The sequence below is a fragment of the Archocentrus centrarchus genome, chromosome 7 (genome assembly GCF_007364275.1).
Source record: "Archocentrus centrarchus isolate MPI-CPG fArcCen1 chromosome 7, fArcCen1, whole genome shotgun sequence".
In the NCBI taxonomy this organism is placed as follows: domain Eukaryota; kingdom Metazoa; phylum Chordata; class Actinopteri; order Cichliformes; family Cichlidae; genus Archocentrus; species Archocentrus centrarchus.
This window is the reverse complement of record NC_044352.1, coordinates 17428718-17451885: the sequence shown is the minus strand read 5'-3', so window position 1 is coordinate 17451885 and position 23168 is coordinate 17428718. Positions and strand designations below refer to the sequence as shown.

Genomic DNA, 23168 nt, shown 5'->3' with positions numbered 1-23168 from the left:
ATGCTCTTGACTGCACTGATGCTGTATTATGAAAATAAATAAATAAAGGTTGTATATAAAGAAAAAGTCTTTCCAAAGTTTTATTTGTAGGCTGTCTTGGATCAGGTCTAATGAATTCAATAGAACTTGTTGTTTAGCTGGAAAACAAGAACAAATTACTTGCTCTTTTTGCTCATGAATAAGAAATGAACACCATTAGAAATAAAGGTTGCTTTTCCAGCTTAAGTTGTGTTTTTTTTTTAGCTCTTGAATTTATTCTCTTCTATTGTCTATTTTGTTCATCCTTCCAGTCTTTATTCTTGCAGCGCAGCATCTTCTTTGAAAAAAGGGGGGATGTAATATAGTTATTGTAATTTTGTCTGTCTTTGAACTGAAGATGAAATTGCTTTTGACTTGCAAATATTTCAGACTGAATTGGGCTAAATGACTTTTGGGAAATGTCCCCGGCATACAGTGTCCTCCTCTTTCTCCTCTCTAAAGGTTAATAGTATCTGCTCTCAGTGAATGAGTCAGTGGACTTTACTGTGCCGTTCAGTGACAGACGAGTTTTGGTTGGAGCATCTCTTTTTCTCCCTTCGGGTGGAATAGAGTCAGCAGGCAAAGTCTTATTCTGGTGGGTATTGATACGTGCAGCACAGAGAAGCCTTTAAAGAAGATGGAAGCTGTGGAAGAATGAATGGCCAGCAAATTAAATAAATTGAACATGAAATACATGGAGCATGTTCCTCTATGGGATTTGAATGAATGACCTCACATCATCTGTGCTTGACTAGAAAGTTAAGCTACCACAGACAGATTTTATTAAATGCATAAGGCGTTTTACTAAATTTATTCTCTCTTTCTCTGTGTCACTTTTCACAGGTATGGAGACATGGTTCCTAAGACGATTGCAGGGAAGATCTTTGGTTCAATCTGCTCTCTGAGCGGGGTGCTGGTAATTGCCCTTCCTGTCCCTGTCATCGTGTCCAACTTTAGCCGCATCTATCACCAGAACCAGAGAGCAGACAAGCGGCGGGCGCAGAAGGTACAGGTGAACACAGTTTTATTCCTCTTCAGCGAGGCCTCAGAGGGTTGGATCTGCAGACCTCCAGCCCACAGGGGAGCTCTGACATCCCTCTCCCCATCCCCTGAGGAGGGGACTCCGCAGGGTTCAGGTCATCCCTTTAAGATTTACGTGTCTGTATAATCTACGTTGACTGACAGTATTTTCACATTAGCAGTAGGGATGTGGTACCCACCACTCCCAGTGAATACTGTCAAACTTTAATGGTCTGTCTGATGGCCAAACTAAAATCCTTCATTCCATTAACTGAATGAATAGAGGGGATTCTTTCTTCCAAAGTATTTATATCTTCTCTATAATGTATTTTTGTGCAATTTTAAGCAGAGACTCGCATGCTTCTGCAGGTCAGTGACCTCTTACACTGGGTAAAAGGACCCCCTTCCCAAATGTTATACGAAGCATTTCAATAGTGTAAAAAAAAAAAAAAAATCTACAGTGTTACAGAAACATTGTGGGATTTTTTTTCTTTTATGTACAGTCAAGTGAAAAAGAAAGGACTCTATACAGTCCTGTACACAGTAGGAATTAAGAGGGTAAGTAGCAGCCAGGTGCTACATAAAGTCCTGACAAGTGATTTTTTTCTTCACAGCTGTATTTATTTACCTTTATTTTACCAGGAAGTCCCACATTTGATTTAAAATTTTCTTTACATTTACAAAAACAACAGCTTGCATGAAATTGTTGAAATATCTGAGCCTGTGCGCAGCTGATACATAAACTCTGTCTTTTTCCACATGGGAATGTGGCCTTTGCTTTATATGACAACATATTGTGAAAAAGAGGGGGTTTATACTTTTTATTTTTTGATAGCCCTAGGAGTAAGTTTGTTTGGTAAAGAGCAGGCCACATTGTTTGATGAGGCATTTCACTTTTTGAGTCCAGTCACAGCACAACTTCTTGTCTGTGTTGCCACTTGGATATTTGTAGCTGTTGTTCATGGAGCAAGCAAATCAGCCGTCCACAGTGCCAAGCATCATCTGGGGAAACATGTCTGTCACTCTCTCTCCACAAGTGTTTTTTTTTCTTTTTTTTCTTTTTAATAAATGCAGCAAATTCAAGTCCCTGACTTCCATAATTGATCTGTAGACAGGCTAAGGTTGTTGAGTGTATTTAATATGGTAGCCATATGTAGGCCAATTTCATAAGCCACCTTGGGTCAGAAAACAGTTTTGGAACATCTGGTATAATATCCCTCATTAACTCAGAGGTCTCGAACAGCCACTGCAAAATTTTCCCTCAGGACAGCCACAGTGCTTCTGAGTGAAAACGTGTGAGACTGGCCAAACAAACGTGACTGTAATGATCTTGACTTTAAAAAATTCACTGCGATCACATCTGTGTTCAAAACAAAGTTGAGCTCTGGCTCCAAGCACTTACTTACACCTTAGCCGGGTGTCATGGTGACGGAAGCTGTTGTGATGCGTGAAATGCTGCACGAATCAGATCAGGACATTGTTTGAAATTTTCTTTTTTTTTTTTTTGCATGAAGCGCGCTGGGAGACAGGATGTGTCAGCGAGGCTTGGATTAGACAGGGAGGCTGCCTCAGCAGCGCATGCAAGTGTTGGGACACAGCGTGACCTCGCGCTCATGGTCAATTCCTGCTCTGTTCTCACATCAGCTCCAATTGGTGCAACCAGAACATCACGTGGAGTTTGTGCTAGGAAGTTTAAGGACTGTTTAAAATCTGATATGACTACACCAGGCTTTTGCATTCTCACATGCACTTTCATCAGGTAATGCATAGAAAAGATGGTGGCTGCAGTGCATGTGTAAAAATGGATTTAGGGATCTCACACTGAGAATCACTCTCTTTGAGGAAAATGTTTCTATTCATCATTAAACTTTTCACTCAAGATATATTTGCTTATGTCCACATAAAAATGCTGCTTTTATTATTAAAAAAGAGTCGATTAAATGAATAACGCTGCTTGTGGCTGCTCCTTTACTCACAAAGATTCGCCACGGCAGCAAGATACCCTTCCTGATGAAACCCCATTCGTCAGAAAAGAATCGATTAAAGAAAACTTTAAAATGAGCTTACGCTTTTAAGGTTTTTTTGTAAAAATGGCTCAAAAGTTGTAACCAATGATAAAAATTACTTTGAGGCTGCCTTGTTTAAACTCTAGGAAGTATTATTCACCTGCAGGATGCATCATTAGGAATTACATTTATTACCAGATCGATAAGATAAACAGCAAAGGAGACAATTTTCCATCTCTAACCACAAACCTCTGCATTAGTATGAGGTTTATATTAATAAAACTCACACATAAAGCCTCTAGGCTACAACTTACAATAGAAAACTTTCATAAATTATCGGAAACTGGCTCCAGAATGAAAATTAAACATCTTACAGTTGGTGGATTTTGCTAACACTGTGGAGCAAATCCCATCAACCCGCACAAATACAGTCCTAAAGAAAGGCTGTTTGAGTTTTTGTATATTTGAATGATCAATGTTAGTTAGCAAGATTTTCAGAGGTTTTAAAGCCACATTGTTTTTTTCACTTGCCCCCAGATATCCATGGCCTACACTGAAACTAATTTTATGTTCGTCTAGGAAGAGCTCTTATTATTATTATGTAAAATATCAGTTCCCTCAAACAAAGTAGTCCTTTAAACCCACAAGCTAAATATTATCATTACTCAGATTTCATCCAAAAATCCAGTCCTAACTCCTAAGATAGCCAATCAAAGAAGTGAAAATCAGCAATTTCCCCTCTTTGCATAATTTTCTCTTTTAGTCTGTCCTTGTGAGATTTCATCCTTGTAAGTATAGCAATAAAAAACACACAGAGGCACAGATTTATAATGGGATTATGGAAACTTAAATGGTAGATGGTTTAAAGATCCTGTCTCCCTTTCGGGTGAATAGCCCAGCTTTTAGAACTTTATAAAATCATGATGTGGTGTGTCCATCAGCCAAACTGGGTAGCAGCATCAGTTGGCTCACAAACAAAACTGGGCCAGTAATCATAGTTTGCGGGCAAATCTGACCATTTTTGTTCCCCTGAGATAAATAGTGGGTTTATTTGGAGCTGGCAGACATACAGTACACACACTGACACATATTTTGAGAGTGCATTCCTTTCTCTCGTCACTGCCATTTACACCTGTTCAACTAAGGCTTTTTCCCCCACACCTTTGGCTTATTTGTTAGACCTTTTCACTCATCTCTGTTCTCTGCTTCCATCCATTACCACCCCCCCCACACCCTTTTTTTCGCTCACCCTCTCTATGATTAATGCCATCCATCTCCACACACGTTCTCTAAATCTGTTTAAAGTTCTGCAACTGTGGGCTGCCCACCACCCAATCTTAGCTAACAGAAACCTTGTCTGCCGAGCAAACCTCTGTTATAACATGAACGAACATGCAAGGATGAAAAGAGACAAAGAGAGGACAGAAAAACGGTTGAAAAGTTGGAAAGTTAGACAGAAAACCAGTTAAAATGACGAGATGTATAGATGGGGGGAAAAGAGGAAGAGGAGAAGAGCAGTGAGGAGGAAGGCCAGAGGGAAGGGGTGAGCAGGGGAAGCAGAGGGAGCATAGATAGAGGGTAGAGCTGGAGGCAGTGTTTGTCCTGATGCTGTGTTCTTTCCTGAAATAGCAATCACCCAGATGAGATGCTGGCTGGAAGGAATGTGTACGTCTGTTTGTCTACGTATGTGCATCTATTTGAGCGAGAAATCCTGTCCGCATATTCAAGATTCGGGATTCCTTTATTCTCATTGCATACGTATATGTGCGTGTGTGGGTGCATCGGCCAGACCTTGATCTGTGTGACCTTCCTGTGTGTTCTATGAGCTGCAGTGTGGTGCACTGTCCCGAACATCACCCAGTACGAGACGCCCACACCTCTTCAAGTACCCACCAACAAACCAGTGAAGCATGACACTGCCGTTCTCATTAACTAGTACTAAATGACTCCCTCAGGCACTTGAATATCTCTTTGGCTTGCATGCCGTGAGGTCAGGGATTTGCTCAAGCACCCCTACATCCCATAGATAGTGTTTCTGCTTTTCATAACAGCGTGACTAAAAAGTCTTATCAGCGCCTTCATAATGATATTGCACCTGGATGCTTTAATCCTCGAGAGAGTTATTAGTATGGTAAAATCAAGGTCTAAGTGCCAAAGATGATGATAGATTTGCAAATGTGATATTTCTGAGCATTTAGGAGATCCAGTCGGCACCATCTCTGCCTTTAATTAGCCCACGGGATTAAGTGTTGCTTAGCATTCAAGCTTTTGTTCCTAAAACTGGTGGAGTATCTCTTGAATTACATATTGTGTGAGTTTTAGCGAGAGATGTTGTTGAAATGATTTGATTTCACGTTCCCAAATAGTCATTAAGTAAAGCAGCTTTTCCTGTCTGCCTTGTTAAATGTTCTGTAGAAGGCAATGTTAGTCTCTAACTTTGGACTTTGATATTTCAAGATCAGATGAAATTTCATATGAAACATTTATGCTTCCAAGGGCATAAATCCTAATGTTTTTCACTGCATCCCTGTGAGGGTGATATTTGTGGCTTAGAGTTGCACATCTTTGCAATCATTGCTTACATTACTCAAAAAATTACAACAGATATTTCAAGGCCTATATAGACTAATAAGTTTTGTGATTTTAGCAGTAGTCAATTTTACCAATATTCAACTATGCTTTAATATGGATGTATTATACTCATTTCTATCTGAATATTTTTATTCTTGGACTCTACTAGGGTAGCTTTGCTACATACACCACAAACCCTGTGATTCAAATTTCAAAAACATCATTTTTCTTATATCGAGCCTTGATTCAGCCCTGCAATTCATCCTCTGCTGGAAACTAGCCTTTCTAGTTCCTCTCCCTTTAACATAATTTCAGCTAACTTCCTTCTGATTGGCTGTCCCCCGCAAACAGAAGATCTGAACAGCAGGTGGGTGGGATTGCTGTGCTCTCAGCCGTATCTGTGGCCACATTAATGATAACCCCTCTCTATGACATCATACACATCCAAGAGTAGAGGAAACTGTCAGGAACTGAGAATTTAGAGCAGTCTGAAGCCTAAGCTTTTGTCTCACAGAGAAGTTGCATATACACTGACCGCACTATTATTTGAAACGTTGGCCTTTTATGTTTAATACGAGCATCCACCTGTAACTGTGTGTGTATACATATATATATATATATATGCCCAGATATGTCAGAAAAAAGGAAAAGGCATTATAAAAGCTCCAGTTTAAGTTGAATGCTGAAAGGCAAATATAAAAGATGATAAACCCAATGAGAGCATTGTTGGCAGCCTGATGATAAGCTGTAGCAACTCAGGAATTTACTGACATTTTTAAGAACTACCACTGACATGTGTTTAGCACATTACACATTAGATTGCCGTAGAGCATCTGTCACTTAATAAAGATGTTATCCTCAGCATATGATGAATAATTATCATTGTACAGACTACTCTGTCACTGCTTTTCACAAGTGTGATTTCTAATATCCAACCAGAGCCATTAATTACTTAGGCATGCCATTTCCTTTAATAGCCCATTACTACCATCTATGCAACATGTAGTGTTCTTTAATACAAATGACATATGACCTTCTCTGTCATTTAACCAACCATTTAGCAAGTGTTACTGGTCATTTACCATGGCAAAATGTCATTTTCTCAGCATTTATTACCAGCAAATGGTTGTTTCACAGAAAATCTGTTCTTCCTCAGATCATTTCTTAGAATAAGGCTATGTTTAACTGAGAGTAAAATAGGATAGCCATTTGAGATTAGCTTTTACAGTACTTAAATGACAAGGAGAGAGCAGATGGGGGAACAGGGAGGAGGAGGAATTATTAAGGAGAGGAAGTGCCTTTTCCAGCATCTGCTGTCCTCCTCCAGTCTTTCGCCCCTTTTTCCCTCCCCAACCAAGGTACTTTTCTGCTCCTGTCAAACTCTCCCCCCACCACCCACTTCACATCCATCTTCATTCAAGTCTAATTGTTAGCTGTTCTAGGCTCCCATTACAATTAACCATCCATCTAGGTGGTGGCAGAGAGACAGCCCCTGATCTATCTTACTGCACAAAGCAAAGATGCATGAGGATGCCACTAGTTGCTTTATGTGGCAAGAAGGAGCACAGAGCTGCACAGAGCTGCACAGAGCTGCACAGCTGTGACACGGACATTAGCTTGTCTATTTTGCCTTCCTCTAGTCTGCAGCGTCACCGTTTTTGTTCCATGGTGGACTGAGCGCTGGCTTTCATTCCTTTCCTAATGGGGCCAAAAATAAGAGTCCAGTCTGCAGTGGTTACTTTGGTTCATCTTTGGGATAATTTGCATAAAGGTATTCATATCCTCAGGTAGGACAAATTACAATTTCAGATATAACATGCCTGAAAAAGGGAAGGATTTAAATGAAGAAACACAAAGGGCAAGTGACACAGAATGGAAAAAGGAGGTAGGAATTAAAACTACCTTAACTTTTAAATGTACTCCTGGTATTGTTCTAGATTCCCCCGTGGCTCTGTGACTATTATCTCACTACTTCCTGCCAAATGTGTTTGAATCCAGTTTGCTGGGATAAATGCAAAGAAACATCCTTCTCTATATATCTACATAAAAGTTGCTACAAAAGCTACCATCACCAAAAGACCAAATTAAATGAGTAGAGAGTGAGGAAAACAAAGCCTTATGCAAGAACCAGTCAAGCAAACATGATTATTTCAAGTAGTTTATGAGGATTAGGAACATTAAAAATGTTTTGTTCATAATATTAAAAGAGATTCACAATGTTTTTCCTCTTTTTGTTTTTTTGCCTGTCTTCTTTTTTATCACTTTGACTTGAAAATAGTTCTAGTTGAACCAGTTGTCTTCAAACTTAGTGGGTAGCAAATTACTGCAGTATCTGGCTTCAGGCTAACGTGGCAGAAACAAAACAAAAACGTCCTACTCGCTCCCTCCTGCTCGCTCCCACTCCCTGTACTCTAAATCATCTCACTATTGTTTTTAGCCCTCCCTCAGAAGGTTGAAGTCAAAAGGTGGAGATGACTTCTGGCTGAGAGTGTTTTGCCCTTCTAGACAATCAATAAAGTCGTCTGCACGTTGCAAGAAGACAGGCCAGTGCTGATGGGAGACTTCACCGAGGAGGTCAAGAGTACTGCTATGAATTATGTCCTTAATAAAAAAAACAAAAAAACACACATCACCATCAGCAGCCTGTAGAGTGGAGCCATACCTCTCTTTATAAAGACGAGGTAATCCAGGCTTAGCAAAGGTATTTTGTCTCTGAGTAGTGTTAGTCTGGGGTTAAGCTGTCTTTGCTACAGATATCTGGGGGCTAGAAGTATCAGAGGACTTGATTTCCTCTGAATCAATCTCCCCATTGTCCGGAGCATCCTGTCTCTCTAAGACCCAAATGGATTTTCTAACAGTCAGGTTTTTTTTTTTTCCTCAATTTCACGTCCTTTTGCTCTCTGGCTCTCTTGCTGTATTTGTCTCTGTTGCTTTTCCTCTTTGCTTATGTGTTATCATACAGAAACATACCTCAGAGAAAGTCAAGGACTTCTTTCCTTGTGGCAGAAATGTCAGCATGTATAAAAGCAACTCTTAAGATGAGTGGCAGCTGCAAAACAGAATAAGACTCTTACAGTTATTTATACATGTGTATGTGTGTGCGTGCGTGTACGTGCATGCACGCATGCATGTGGGTGTTTTTGTGCCATCATCAGATGGTCTCCTTTTTCACTTGTATGGTTCCAAGGCTGGCCTGAGGCAGAACCTAATCTAGTCTCATATCTCGATTGCTCCACTTTTCACTTAGCCAGTTCCTATACAGGCAGTCTAGCAAGGCTGTAACTCACTAGGTGCCATGAATTTTTTAACTTTTACATTCAACTAAAAGATGAACTTCTAAAAAAAAGAAAAGAAAAACATCCTGGCAGTGCCCAGTGAAGCATTTCATGGGAGCTGAGTGGATATGCAACATTTTTTAATCATTTGAGGATATGCCAGGCTAGATCCATCGGCTGGCAACAAATTGTGTAAAATGAAGCATTTTGCTGGCTTGCATCCTATAGCTATCGTCTTTAAAGTGTGATTGATCCTAAATTGGGGCTCTGTGGCAAAAGGGAGGAAAACAAAGAGTAAAAAGGGTGTTTGGATCAGTTTATTGGCCTCTGGGTGTGTGGAAACATCTGGACTGTTTCAGTCAGCAGTGAGCCATCAGTATTCTGGCAAGTGTTAAAATATGTTGGATTTTTGAAAGCTACTGTTTTCCCTGGGTTGATAGATTTAACGTTAAAGTGGAATTAAATTGCATTTTGTCTACTACAGCGAACGGATCTGCTCTGTAAATCGCATGAGAAGTTTATAGCTTATATTTTTTGGTTTTGCAACAGCACCCATGCCGTGCATTAATCCATCTGAATACTAGAAATATTTTGTCTGCGGAGATGGATAACCTGTTTCCATACAGTCAAATCAGATTGTTTCATTTTAAACCATATTTGCATAAAGCAGTAAGGTTTCTCATACAGAGATGGTTACACTGACTAAAAGCCAGACAACAGCCTGCTAGATAATACAAGAAGATTTGCCTACTAGGGTTATTTTGCAGGCTAGGCACTGTGTAGCTGGTCAGTTGCTGCACATTAAATACCATGTACATGTAGCTGGGTCTGTTTAGATGAGGGTCATTACTCTTTACTACCACTGCTAACAGCTGCTCCTCTGTGGCTTGTAAACTGTCACAAGGTTGGTTGTTCCTATAGACACTGACAAGGCCCTTCAGCCAACAATGAAGAAAATAAAAATGTCAGTATATTTCAAGAACCATGTAGCCAAAAAAATTATTGGAGATGAGCAGAGTTATATAGCAGTCTCCTCCTGTCATGTCTTGGGAATTGGCATCTTAGTAGGCCACAGAGTTAGACATCCAACCCTTCCTGCAGCCTGCATTCATGGATATTTCTTCAAACAAAGGCTCTAAAATTGCAGTAATCTTTTTATGGGACAGACTACATATACTGAGACCCTTATTGTTTACCAATAATGCATTTTATAACGTAATCAGGGACCTATCATTTTAATTGTACAGCAGTCAAGACATGTTTTGCAGTGTAAGTTGTTCTTTCTGTGAACCTGTGGTCCAAAGTATTTTTATTGTCAGGGAAAATACTGTTTTAAGAAGAATTTATTCTCTTTCATTGCGTATGTTATCACTATAGATGCTTATTTATGGTGTATTTATTACATGGTTGTGTCTCTGTGCAAAGCCGATACTTTTGGCTATTTAATACTTTGCATTGCAATATGCTGGTGTTAACAAAGACACTTTATCCGTGCCTTTCTTGCCCTTTGTGTTCCTCATGGTGCTTCAACAGCAATTCAGGCTCAATCTGTTGTGCCCTGACTCTACCTGAAAGCACAGATGAGCCTAGACACAAGTGCCCAGATCCCAGGGGCCTTGGGAATCTAACAGGGGCCTGCAAAAGTAGATTCAATCTAGCGGGACAAGCTCTCAACATCCCCTCTATTAGCCTGCACTGCCTGGCAACCACTGCCACAATCTCAGGCCTTCAGTTTGCGTGGTCTCCCTAGAGAGATGATACCACTGGCAAAGTACAATACCTGAACATAAAGAAGGGTTATCCCAAAGGCCTTTGGGAGTGCTGTGCCAGCACAAATGTATAGAGACCGTTAGAGCACAAAGAGAGTGAGGAAGAAGTGAGAGTGAGAGTTGGAAGAAGGATGACAGCGAGAGAGAGAGAAAGATAATCATAAAGGAGAGCATAAACAATATAAAGGGAGCGGTGCTATAGATGCCAAAGTGCAGGTTGGTTGCTTTGCGTGTGTGTGTGTGTGTTCACAATGCACTCCCGTGTGTTTATTCCCTTTGCCTCGTTTTAGATTACCAAATCACAGCATGAGCTATCTGCAGGTCAAAAAAGCATTACTGTGTTTTAAATAAAACTAAAGTCTGGGGATGAGCTTAAATTACCATTCATTATCATTTTCTTACTGAGCCAGGTATTCCTGCTGGTGCTCCACAGTATATGGTTTGAATGTATATGTATGGAAATTCGCCTAAAAGACGAGGCATGCATGCATAAGCACATAGCGATAAGCAAATATACATCCGCATACTCAATTAATCCCCCAGCAGTGTGTAAGCCCCCCTACTAAACAAGCTCTTCACTTAGGCAGCTCACATTATCCTTCGAAGAATTTCTCTTCAGCGAATCCATCATTCTGTTTTAAAATGCGGGAAAGGAAAGCAACCGAAAGCAGGCACTTTGTAGCCGCGCCGAGTTTAAAGCCCAACTCCTGCCTTTTATGTGAAAATGGAAAACCTTAGAGAAGTGAGTGACTCAGATTACTCTATTCAGTAAGATCAGTTGTTTTGGTAACTGAGAGATTTATTGACAACCATGTTCTCTCATACCCCTGGATGCACAAGCTGATCTACACTTAGACATGTTTACACACACACACACACTAAGAGACAGTATATCAAAAACCATTACATTGGTGTAGAATTTCTCCACCATGTCAAAAACCTGTACAAAAAATTCCCTCCAAGTACTGCAGTATATCCGTTCCTCTGTGTATTCCATTTCTTCTTCTTCTTCTTGTTTTTGTCTGTAGCTGACTGTCTAACACAAGTTATTTGACAGCAAGAGGGGGGAAAAAAAGAGAGCCAAAGATACACTGGACTTCGCACTAACTACGATGCATGAGTCGGGTAACTAAAGATGCATTTAAGCTGACACTAACAGAGTGGCTCTAAACAAAACTGCTAACATCGCAGCACAAAAACAGCCCAATAAATTGAACGGTCTGCTTTAAATATAGAATGACACTTAGCTTCTTAATTCATCCAGGATTTACCTGCTCCGCTCCAGGCTGCCACCCTAACTGATTTTCAATCCAAGGAATGTGTAATCGTGTAGTTGCCATAAATCATTCATAAGTATCACTGGAGATCAGAGTGAATTCATCACAGGAGATGAGAGTGCATGTTTTAGTAGTCCATGTTTGATTTGATCTGTAACTAAAATATCAAGCATGCAAAAGTGCTGAAGCTCAAATCAGTGGGATGTCAGGTTGATGCCAGTCAGACTGGTTTTGGTATAGACACTCACTAATATCTGGTCACTCTGCTCTCTCTTTCTCCTTTTGCAGAAAGCCCGTTTGGCCAGGATACGAATATCCAAGACAGGAAGCTCCAGTGCCTTCCTCCACAGCAAGCGTAATGGTCTGTTTAATGAAGCTCTAGAGCTCACGGTAAGGCTTGCCTCTAAAACACAGACACCTCAATGTTGCAGTGCAGTCTGACACACTTACATTTGTTTTGTGTCGTTTTGTGTTTTTTCTTTTTAAACCAACAACACAAAAAAGCCTGACCTCTGCGGTAACGAAGTCATGAAATACTGGCCTTGCTTGTCTGTTTTTTAATTATGCCAGCATCCCATCAGAGCAGCTATCTCTGATCTCATTCCATAAGCGGCACTTCTAATGTGAGCATCTCTGAGCCCAGCTGCCCAGCTGAGGAACAAGCTTCAGGCAATGCAGTGGGAAAAGTAAACACAACTCAAGGATGTTCCTTGCCTCACAAAAATGTTGCGGTTCACAAGCACTATAGTGGCCCGAGGCTGACACAGAACAAAAACAAGTGCTTCTTCCAGCCGTTCGCTCACTTTCTGTGTCTCTGTTGCTTTGTCTCTCTTCAGTGGCACTGGTGGAAATCAGGATGGTACCAGCAATGCACAAGCTGTAGCAGCAATAATGCAACAAATTGATATTAATGCCTGAATAGACAAGGGCTGCAATTTTGTCTAGTCACATACTGTATGTAAATGTCATACAGTGCTGTGAAAAAGTATTTGCAACCTTCCTGTTTTCTTAGTGTTTTGCATGTCACACTTACATGTTTCAGATCAAACAAATTTTAATATTAGACAAAGATAATATAAAGATAATAAAAAAGCAAATTTTTAAATTAGGATTTCAGTTTTTTAAGGGCAAAAAGCTATGCAAGCCCATCTGGTCCTATGTGAAAAAGCAGTTACTCCCTAAACCCACTAACTGGTTGTGCCGCCCTTAGCGGCAAGAATTGCAATTGCAATACCCGACGACGAGTCTTTCACATCGGGATCATCGAGAAGGTTTTTGGCAAATGTGAGACGAGCCTTTGTGTTCTTTTTGGTCAACGGTGGTTTTCTCCCATGGATGCCATTTTTGCCCAGTCTCTTTCTTATTGTTGAATCATGAAGACTGACCTTAACTGAGGCGAGTGGGGCCTGTAGTTCTTTAGATGTTGTTCTGGTTTCTTTTGTGACTTCCTGGATGAGTCGTTGATGCACTCTTGGAGTAATTTTGGTGGTAATTTTCCACTGCCGGGAAGCCTCACCACTATTCCAAGTCTTCTTCGTTTGTGGATGATGGCTTTCATTGCAGTTTGCTGGAGTCCAAAAGCCTTAGAAATGGCTTTGTAACCCTGATAAATGTCACTGACTTTGTTTCTCAGCTTTTTCTTTAGATTGTGGCATGATGTGTTGCTTTTTGAGATCTTTTAGCTTACTTCACTTTGTCACACGGGTTTTATTTAAGTGATTTCTTGATTCAGCAGGTCTGGCAGTAATCAGGCCTGGGTGGGGCTATTGAAACTAAACACAGCTTTCCAACAACTGCAGTTAATCACAGTTAATTTGTGATTTAAAAAGAGGGGCAATTACTTTTTTTTTTTTTTTAACACAGGGTCAGGAAGTTTCAGATAGCTTATTTCCCCCCTTAATAAATGAAATCGTCATTTAAAAACTGTATTTGTCTAATATAAAAATTGGTTTGATGATCTGAATCATGTAAGTGTGACAAATCTGCAAAAAATTTAACAGTGTGAACAGAGACCAAAGCTTTCAGGAGGTTTCATAAACAAAGAGCTTTTAGTTTTTGTAATTTATTTTACATGCTAAGAAAATACCGTATGTAAATCCTGATAGATTTGTTTTTTTGTTTTCTCTGTAAAATGTTTGCTGCTTCATTAGACTCTAGTGTCCACATTCAAAATTAAACACATTTTAATGAGTTAGTGTTTCTTACTTGTGGTGGAGTTTTTACCACCTTATTAGTAAACTTATCAACAGACAAAAAAAAAAATAAGTAATGTAATTTTCTGTCAAGTAATACTATAAGCAAACTGATAAATTAAGTTTTCAGCAAGTTTTATATATTTTTTGTATTGTCTCATATGCCAGAATTGACTTAGAAAGAGCACCAATTAAAGTGCTAATAGACTGCTTATGTCTAAAGTCAACAAAGCTAAAGATCTGTGCCAGCTCAATAATTTTAATTGCTGTCAAACATGGGTTTAATTGTACTGAGGCTATTTACCAGCAGTATGTACCATACCATGCAGAGCGAAACAGTGTGTTTTGTCACCCAGCAGGTCAAGCTGTTTTCACTCTACAGTATGGTGGCCACCTGGGTGGTGAGCCATAGCCGCCTCCAGACACACTGCTGATATGGGCTTTGAGTTGCATGTATAGAGAGGGACAAAAATAACTCGACCTAAACACCTGTGTTTCGCTGCTGTGCTAGGTACAGATAGGCAACGTGAGCACAGGTGTGCAGTGTCATCAGTGCAAGAAAGTACCCTCTCAGCATAGAAGCCTCTGCTCACACCACCAGCCAGCCGCTTAACAAACAGAAAATTGCTACTACAAATCTTCCAAACACAGTGTTTTACTTGCCTCTAGGTGGTGCTGTGGAACATGCAGGATCAGGGCAGTACTTTTTCGGCTTTGTTTTGTTTTTTTTGTTTTTTTTGTTTTTTTAATAAACAGCTGAATTACAGATTCTGCTTGGAAGGACTGATGCAACCCATTGAAAGTCTGTATGTGAAACACTGCCGTAATTCTGACAAGTACAATCAGAGCATTCTGCAATATACTGAAGAGAACATCTTCCCAGGCCCAAGCTAAGGCTATTACGCAGAATAATTTTGCCAATATTATAAACAAATCAGTGTTTTCTGGGTACTGGCTCTTCTAAAAATGTAGAGGGTAGATAAATAGACAGGTAAATTCAAAATCCTTATGTATTCTGAAAAGGCACCAACTCCAAATGTTACCTTAGAAATGATGAACAGGAAGAAAACAAGCAGAATATTAAAAGATTTGTCATCATTGTAACAAAAATACATAAGGGAACGAATTGCTCAGATTTAATGTTTAAACGTTGTTTCCGATCTTTATTTTGGATTCTTTACTTTGTTAAAAGATCTCCGAGTTTCCCCAAGACTCGAAAGACCGCTCATTCTCTGACTCACCACCGAACTGCAGCACTAGAAATAGCACCTACCCATAGACAAGTAAACACGGGCACAAAATAAGGGCTATGGAAAACAAGTCATTATGAGTTGCCTGTTGCAAGGCTTTGTAATAGCAGAAATGGAGGCAAAATGTCACAGTGGTAATTTTTATATCAGCTGTATGTACTGGATATCTATTAGCATGGAGCTGTGCTAGAAGTCTCCCTTCCAGCACAGACCAATGCACCGGCTCCGCTGATGTTAAAAGAAATGCCTCTCAGGGTCTGAATAGTAATGCTCCCCGAGTCTGATTGGCATGACTGCAGCCCTGACAGGAGCCTGTTGTGAGTACTGAACTATAAACACTAGTAAACTATGTGTGTGTTCTCCCTTTGTCTTCTTCTCCAACTCAAGCAACTTCCATACAAGATGAACCTTTCGGATCAGGTACTGAGGCAGCCGTTAGCCGCACACCTCCCACAGCTGATTACTGTCTTTTTACAAGAGAATGTAGCATAACATTTATTTTATATATTTGTGTGTGTGTGTCTGTGTGTGTGTGTCTGTTTCAGGGTTCCACTGAGGACGAGAAACGCTTAAGCAAGTCTACCTCTCTTTTGGAGAGCCAGCACCACCACCTGCTGCACTGTTTGGAGAAAACCACAGTGAGTGTACACACACTCGAGCTCTTTGTCATAATAATGTTTTAGCTCCTATAACCTTTTCCGGAGCTGAGGAGGTTCTTAAATTGTCTTTCAGTATCTGTACGCAGCTCAAAACTGCGCAGTCATCCATACGTTTCTTTGTATGTGGGGCTCATTAGGTGAAAATAACTGACAGCCTGGCATAATGTGTACAGATCTACAGTATTTTTATGTCAAAGCACTGCTCGCCAAAGCGTGTTGTCCAGTGCATTGTTTCACTTACAATACACACTTGCCTGCCTGTATGTCATATAGGCACACTCTGTTTCAGACAAGCACAACTCAAAGCACAGCACACACCCAAGCTCTCATTATTTAAATAAGTTTGTATGCAAAGTTTTGTGGGATTGTTAAGAGCCGCTGCAAGAATCTGTAAGGACTACATTGATATCACATATTAAAGTATGTGGAGCAACATTAGTTTATATGGAGTTCTGTTTGTGTCCACCCGATACTCATTCACGTCCAGTGTAGCTGTATGCATCTGCATTTTGCTCTCTACTAAAAAAAAAAAAAAAAACATCCCTACAACTGCTAACTTGGTCTGCCTGTGGTTTTGGAGCTGGGCAAGAAAAGAAGAGTGCTTTTTATTTTATTTTATAAAGCTTCACTCAGAGTGCTGCATTCTGTGCCTGAAAGCAGTACTGATCCGAGCAGTGTGTGTGTTGGGTTTGAAATCCCAAAACACTGAACCCAGAGGCACTATAAAGCTCTGTAGAACTGATGGGAACAGCAGTCAGGTGATAACTCTGTAGGTTCATAGCCTATGAGTGACCACGTTAATGTCTAAGTAGTTATGTGAAATATTGTTCATATATGGGCTTCAATAATAGATGCTTTAAAGCAGTGTGATGCCAGAAAAATCATTCAGAGCTAGCCTGTAGTGTACAAAAAAAGGTATTCACACGCAGACACAGAGAGCCTTGAGAGGACATTGGCTTACATTAATTTCCTGGAAAATTCCTCAAATTTTAACTAAAGCTACCATTTGGCCAACCCTTACTGTTATTCTAACCCTAAACTAAGCCTAAACTTAAAATGTAATGATTTGTCTTACAGGGATCTGGGGTTTTTTTATGGTTATGAATGGCCATATCAGATTTATGTCCCCCATGGCATGAGTAATACTTGGAACACACACACACACACATACGCATGCACACACGCATGCATGCACACACTGGATATATGGACACTCGTATAAAAAATAATCACTTTCTGAGAAGAGTTATTGACTCGGGCAATGAAGCAGAAAATGTCAGGATATATGAAGTCATGTACAATTCATAAATATAAATGCTATAAATTTCACATCTTTTTTTTTATGATTCCCTCCTTCGCTGTCTTCCTCTCTTTCGTGTGTCTTTGTAGAACCATGAGTTTGTGGATGAACAGTATTACCAGCAGAGCTACCTGGAAGGGGGACTCCAGAATTACCCGTCTCGAAGCCCCTCCCTTTCCAGTCAAGACGGCGTGACGGGGACGTGCTGCACCCGACGAAGCAAGAAGCACCACACCCCTTTACCAAACGCCAGTGCCCCAGCACACATGCAGCCTTTGACACATACTCACACACACCAACAAGGCTTGCAGGAGCTCAGTACCATCCATATCCAGCCCCTCAGCACCAGGTGAGATCAGGATACCAAAAAGGACAAAGACATTTGTCTCCTCCATTCAGACTTTTTTTTTTAAACATTTTTTTAGCCTGGAAAACTCTTGAAATTAAGATCACTTTTGAAGTGTGCTCATTTTCCTCCAGCTTGCCTAAGAAAGTCATTTGAGTATTTTGTCCCAATTCAGCCATTTGCCTATTACACACACAGAAAACAAAGAGTGATATGAGCATCCCTATGAAAATGCTTCTTTTGTCATCTGGCAAGTGTTATATAGATACACAAGACCAGATGTTGATTTTCAGTGGGTTTAGTACTTCTAGTATCTCATTACACATTTGGTCAGAGTGGTTGTGTTCCCTTTGTTACACTGTAGTGACTGTAGAATTACTTATTTCTTGAAGGTACAGTATGTAAAATCTCACCACTAGATGTCAGTAGATTGCAGAAAGACATTTCAATTCAATTCAATTTTATTTATATAGCGCCAAATCACAATAAACAGTCGCCTCAAGGCGCTTTGTATTGTAGGTAAAGACCCTACAATAATACAGAGAAAACCCAACAGTCAAAACGACCCCCTATGAGCAAGCACTTGGCAACAGTGGGAAGGAAAAACTCCCCTTTATCAGGAAGAAACCTCCAGCAGAACCAGGCTCAGGGAGGGGCAGTCATCTGCTGTGACAGGTTGGGCTGAGCAGAGAGAAAAAAAAAGACATGCTGTGGAAGAGAGCCAGAGATTAATAATAATTAATGATTAAATGCAGAGTGCAGTATAAACAAAGTAAATAAGGTGAATGAAAAGAAACAGTGCATTATGGGAACCCCCCCCAGCAGCCTATGCCTATAGCAGCATAACTAAGGGGTGGTTCAGGGTCACCTGATCCAGCCCTAACTATAAGCTTTATCATAAAGGAAAGTTTTAAGCCTAATCTCAAAAATAGAGAGGGTGTCTGTCTCCCGAATCAAGCTGGAAGCTGGTTCCACAGAAGAGGCGCCTGAAAGCTGAAGGCTCTGCCTCCCATTCTACTCTTAAGTATCCGAGGAACCACAAGTAAGCCAGCAGTCTGAGAGTAAAGTGCTCTATTTGGGTGATATGGGACTATGAGGTCTTTGAGATAAGTTGGGGCCTGATTATTCAAGACCTTGTATGTGAGGAGAAGAATTTTAAATTCTATTCTAGATTTAACAGGGAGCCAATGAAGAGAAGCCAATATGGGAGAAATCTGCTCTCTCTTTCTAGTCCCTGTCAGTACTCTAGCTGCAGCATTTTGGATTAGCTGAAGGCTTTTCAGGGAGCTTTTAGGACAGCCTGATAATAATGAATTACAATAGTCCACCCTAGAAGTAATAAATGCATGAATTAGCTTTTCAACATCAGTCTGAGAAAGGATGTTTCTAATTTTAGAAATATTGCGCAAATACAAAAAAGCAGTCCTACACATTTGTTTAATATGTGCATTGAAGGGCATATCCTGGTCAAAAATGATTTCTCACAGTGTTACTGTTACAGTGTTACTTTGGCCTCCAGGCCAAAGTAATGCCATCCAGAGTAAGTATCTGGTTTGACACCATGTTTCTAAGATTTGTGGGGCTGAGTACAAGAATTTCTGTTTTATCTGAATTTAGAAGCAGGAAATTAGAGGTCATCCAGGCCTTAATATCTTTAAGACATTCCTGCAGTTTAACTAATTGATGTGTGTCATCTGGCTTCATTGATAGGTAAAGCTCAGTATCATCTGCATAACAGTGAAAATTAATGCAGTGCTTTCTAATAATACTGCCTAAGGGAAGCATGTATAATGTAAATAGAACTGGTCCTAGCACAGAACCCTGTGGAACTCCATAATTAACCTTAGTGTGTGAAGAAGACTCCCCATTTACATGAACAAATTGGAGTCTATTAGATAAATATGATACAAACCACTGCAGTGCAGTACCCTTAATACCTATAGCAAGCTCTAATCTCTGTAATAAAATGTTATGGTCAGCAGTATCAAAAACTGCACTGAGGTCCAACAGGACAAGAACAGAGATGAGTCCACTGTCAGAGGCTCTAAGAAGATCATTTGTAACCTTCACTAATGCTGTTTCTGTACTGTGATGAATTCTGAAATGTGGTTGAAACTCTTCAAATAAACCGTTCCTCTGCAGACATAATGAGAAAGATTTAAAATATACATGTACAAGTGTTAAATGCTCATATATAGTTTGAAAGAGCTATTTCAAGATGGCGGGGGACATGGTGGTTTCCACAACCTGGCGTCTGCACCTGCATATTTTTAATGGATTAATTGTAAGTTTATGAGAACACATCAATTCTCTGGAAGATGTAATTACACATTAATGAACTTTGGGGATTATTAAACAAATAATACTAATGGTGATTTTTATTTTTTACAGATTTTCAAGTGTTTGCTCACTTTGAAAGGGTTCTAAGCTATCATAATCAAAGGCACCTGGCACCAGTGGAAGTTGCCACTGAAAAAGAGAAAGGAGGTTTTCTTGCCAACTTTTCCTCAAACACAGTCTGTCTGTGACACTAATCTTCATAAAACAAATATTTCTCTATGGATTGTCCTAATCCTTGATTGTCTTTCTTAAATTTCCTTTTAGCCGCTCCAGTCTGAACATGCGCGTAGATGAGCCAGCCCCTCTGAACTGCCAGAGCAGCCAGATCACCACAGCAATCATCAGCATTCCCACGCCACCAGTGACGACTCCCGAGGGTGACGCTCATCTGCCAGCAGGCCCCACCCACCAAAACGTTGTGAAGGTGTCCGCACTGTGAAGACTAGAGTGCAGGCGCAACACATAGAAAGACAGATTTAAAAAAAAAAAAAAAAAAAAAACTCATCGAGACAGACTGAGGGACAGAGGAGGACTGAGAACGATGGAGGAGAGAAAGCGTTCAGAGTCCTGGTCTGGCCTTGTTTGAGCCTGCCCTCTGCTGGCCATGTACTGTAATGACATGGACTCCCTGCGTGGACGGAGGATGGCTTTTAGATACAGTATTGTCATGTTAGTGGTTGGCGTACATGTTAGTGCGTAAGCGCGTGTGTGCGAGTGAAAGAGTGGGAAACACCCGTAGGGAGTTATTTTAGATAAGTGGGTGAGTGAGTGTGTGCCTCCCAAGTGTCAGTGGTGAGCTCCCAGAGTAAGTCATGTGTCACTGTGCACAAAGCACCTTTTTTATGATTTATGCTTCAGTTTGGCACTTTTTTTTAAGCTGGAGATGTAAGGGAATATGAGGAAACCTCAAAGGGAAAAAAAACAATCAATCCACTGTCTCATCCTCCCTCCTTTGTTTTCTGTCATTTTTGTGTCTCCATAGATAAATATGATACCGTTCCTTTTCAGGTCCAGTATTATTTCAATTTGAGTAAAAAATTCCTTAAAACATTAAATGCGATAGACGATAGTTTTCATATTTGTGAATGGGTGCATGTGAAGTTTTTTGGCTAGATAAAGGAATTGTGACCTTTTTCATAGAAGGTGTGCGTGAGTGTGTGAGAGTGTGTGTGTGTGTGTGTTCCTCTCAGTTGATTGAAAACTTGTGTTTCAATTCTTCTGAAAGTCTATGGCTCAGTATGTGGTATATTTGACTAGCTGCCACTCTGAAGGGTTCAGTGCACACATTTCTGTCCAAAGTTCTCAGCTACAAGGTTTTTACACGATATGTGCCTGTTCTGCTGGAGTTAAAAGATATTTATTTGTTTTTCTAGTTTTCAGAATCCCCCCCCCCCCCCCCCCCCCCCCTCGGCTCTTACAGCCTGACGGACCTCAAGTAGCTCGATTTCCCTGACGTAGAAACCAAAAAGTCTATTTTTAATTCAAACCACCACAATTAAAAGCACAAGGCGTTCACTGAGAATTTCCGACACAAATCTGTCCTGAACCCCGGATCTTTGTGAATATTGTTAATAGAATATTTTGTAATATTTGACCATTGTTTGGCAGAACCAGTGAAGCTGTCCTCTCGTTCTCTCTCTTTTCCTCACTCTGTCTTTCTCTCTTTCTCTCTCTCCTCTCTCTACATTTTTCTCTCTCTCGTTGTTGTCCTGTTGTATCCCTACCTCCTGTGTGAACAACAGTATGCTTTCAGTAGTCTTTATAGCTGTCAACGTTTTTTCTTCCCCAAAATCAGCGGGCATTTTTTAAAGTTGTTGAGTATATGTACTACTCTATGTGGTTAGGAAACTTGGTGTTTGTACTTTTTGTCCTCCTTGGTGTTTCAGATGATTTATTTACTTTATCTTCTGGAGAATTTAAAGCAGGGAAGTCTTTTGTAATGGTGACCACAAAGATACGAGGACACTGGATGAGCATCTGCAGATGTCTGTCACCAAAAAAAAAAGGGGAAAAAAAAAATCTGTTCTGTCTGTTGTCTTGAATCCAAGACTGATGTGTAACTTAAGTATCATTTCTCATCAAATCCCATCAAAGTTGACCTTTATAATAATGACCTTTTTTTAAAAATCTTGAGTGACATTTTGGGTTCAGCACCCCCAAAGTAAAGTCTGTCTTTACGTGGATTAGAGTTTTCACCAAAGCAGGAAAGAGCAGCTTCAGTCATAGCAGACTAACCGCCCACTTTGCTCCATGCAGATAAGAAGAAACGGTGATTAAGAGCACAAGGAGTTTCACCAGTATCAGCCAAGAATGTGTGTTAAAAGCAATATTGGAAATGGTCTACAACCTCATTTACAGAACTTTGGGGATGCGGTATAAAATATGGATTACTCAAACAGCAATGATTTCCAAATAATTGAAACTTTATTTTTAACTGAAACTTGTACAAAGACAACACAGCTTCTGATTTGATGTCACCAACTCATTTCAAGGGACAGGGACATGTTTAGGGCTCAGTTTGGGCCTCCTTAGTCTTTCACAATTCAGCAAATGTTTCCAAAGTACAACTGATGCAGACTGCAGATGAGCCATTTTGCTGCTGAAGTTTAAACTCAGCATCAGAAAGATGATTTAAGTGACTTTGAACATGGCATGATGAGCTGGTCTGAGCTTTTCAGAAATTGCTGATCTGCTGGGATTTTCCCCACACAGCCATCTCTGGGGTTTACAGAGAACGGTCCAAGAAAGAGTAAATATCCAGTGAGCAGCAGTTCTCTGGGAGTAAATGCCTTGTTGATGCCAGAGGTCAGAGGAGAATGGCCAGACTGCTTCAAGCTGGCAACAGTGACTCAAATATCCACTAATTATCTCAGCTAAGAGCAGGAAACGGGCTACAATTCATACAGGCTCTGCCAAATTGGAATAATGTTTAAACACAACAGCCTACCTGAGCATTGTTACTGACCATGCCAAACCCTTTACAACCACAGTGTACCCATCTTCTGATGGCTGCTTCCAAGCAGAATAACGCACAAAGCTCAAACTGGTTTCTCATCCATGACGCTGAGTTTACTGCACTCAAACGGCTTCCACAGTCACAAACCAGTAGAGCACCAAACTCAAACTGTGCACCTGCGAGAAGTGA

The 23168-nt window shown here is 40.4% G+C and overlaps 1 protein-coding gene across 3 annotated transcripts in view; it reads left to right on the top strand.

The window, feature by feature from the left end:
• Window positions 1-21383, top strand: part of kcnd3 (potassium voltage-gated channel, Shal-related subfamily, member 3) — a 111158-nt gene extending 89775 nt beyond the window's left edge. For 2 of the 3 annotated variants that reach the window (XM_030734413.1, XM_030734412.1), the window contains exons 4-9: window positions 862-1030; window positions 12225-12326; window positions 15766-15798; window positions 15924-16016; window positions 17427-17686; window positions 20288-21383. In XM_030734413.1, the coding sequence (XP_030590273.1) occupies window positions 862-1030; window positions 12225-12326; window positions 15766-15798; window positions 15924-16016; window positions 17427-17686; window positions 20288-20462 (832 nt within the window). In that variant the 3' untranslated portion in view covers window positions 20463-21383. The remainder of the gene's footprint in view (window positions 1-861; window positions 1031-12224; window positions 12327-15765; window positions 15799-15923; window positions 16017-17426; window positions 17687-20287) is intronic. The other variant, XM_030734415.1, reaches the window with a different exon arrangement.
• Window positions 21384-23168: the final 1785 nt, after the last annotated feature.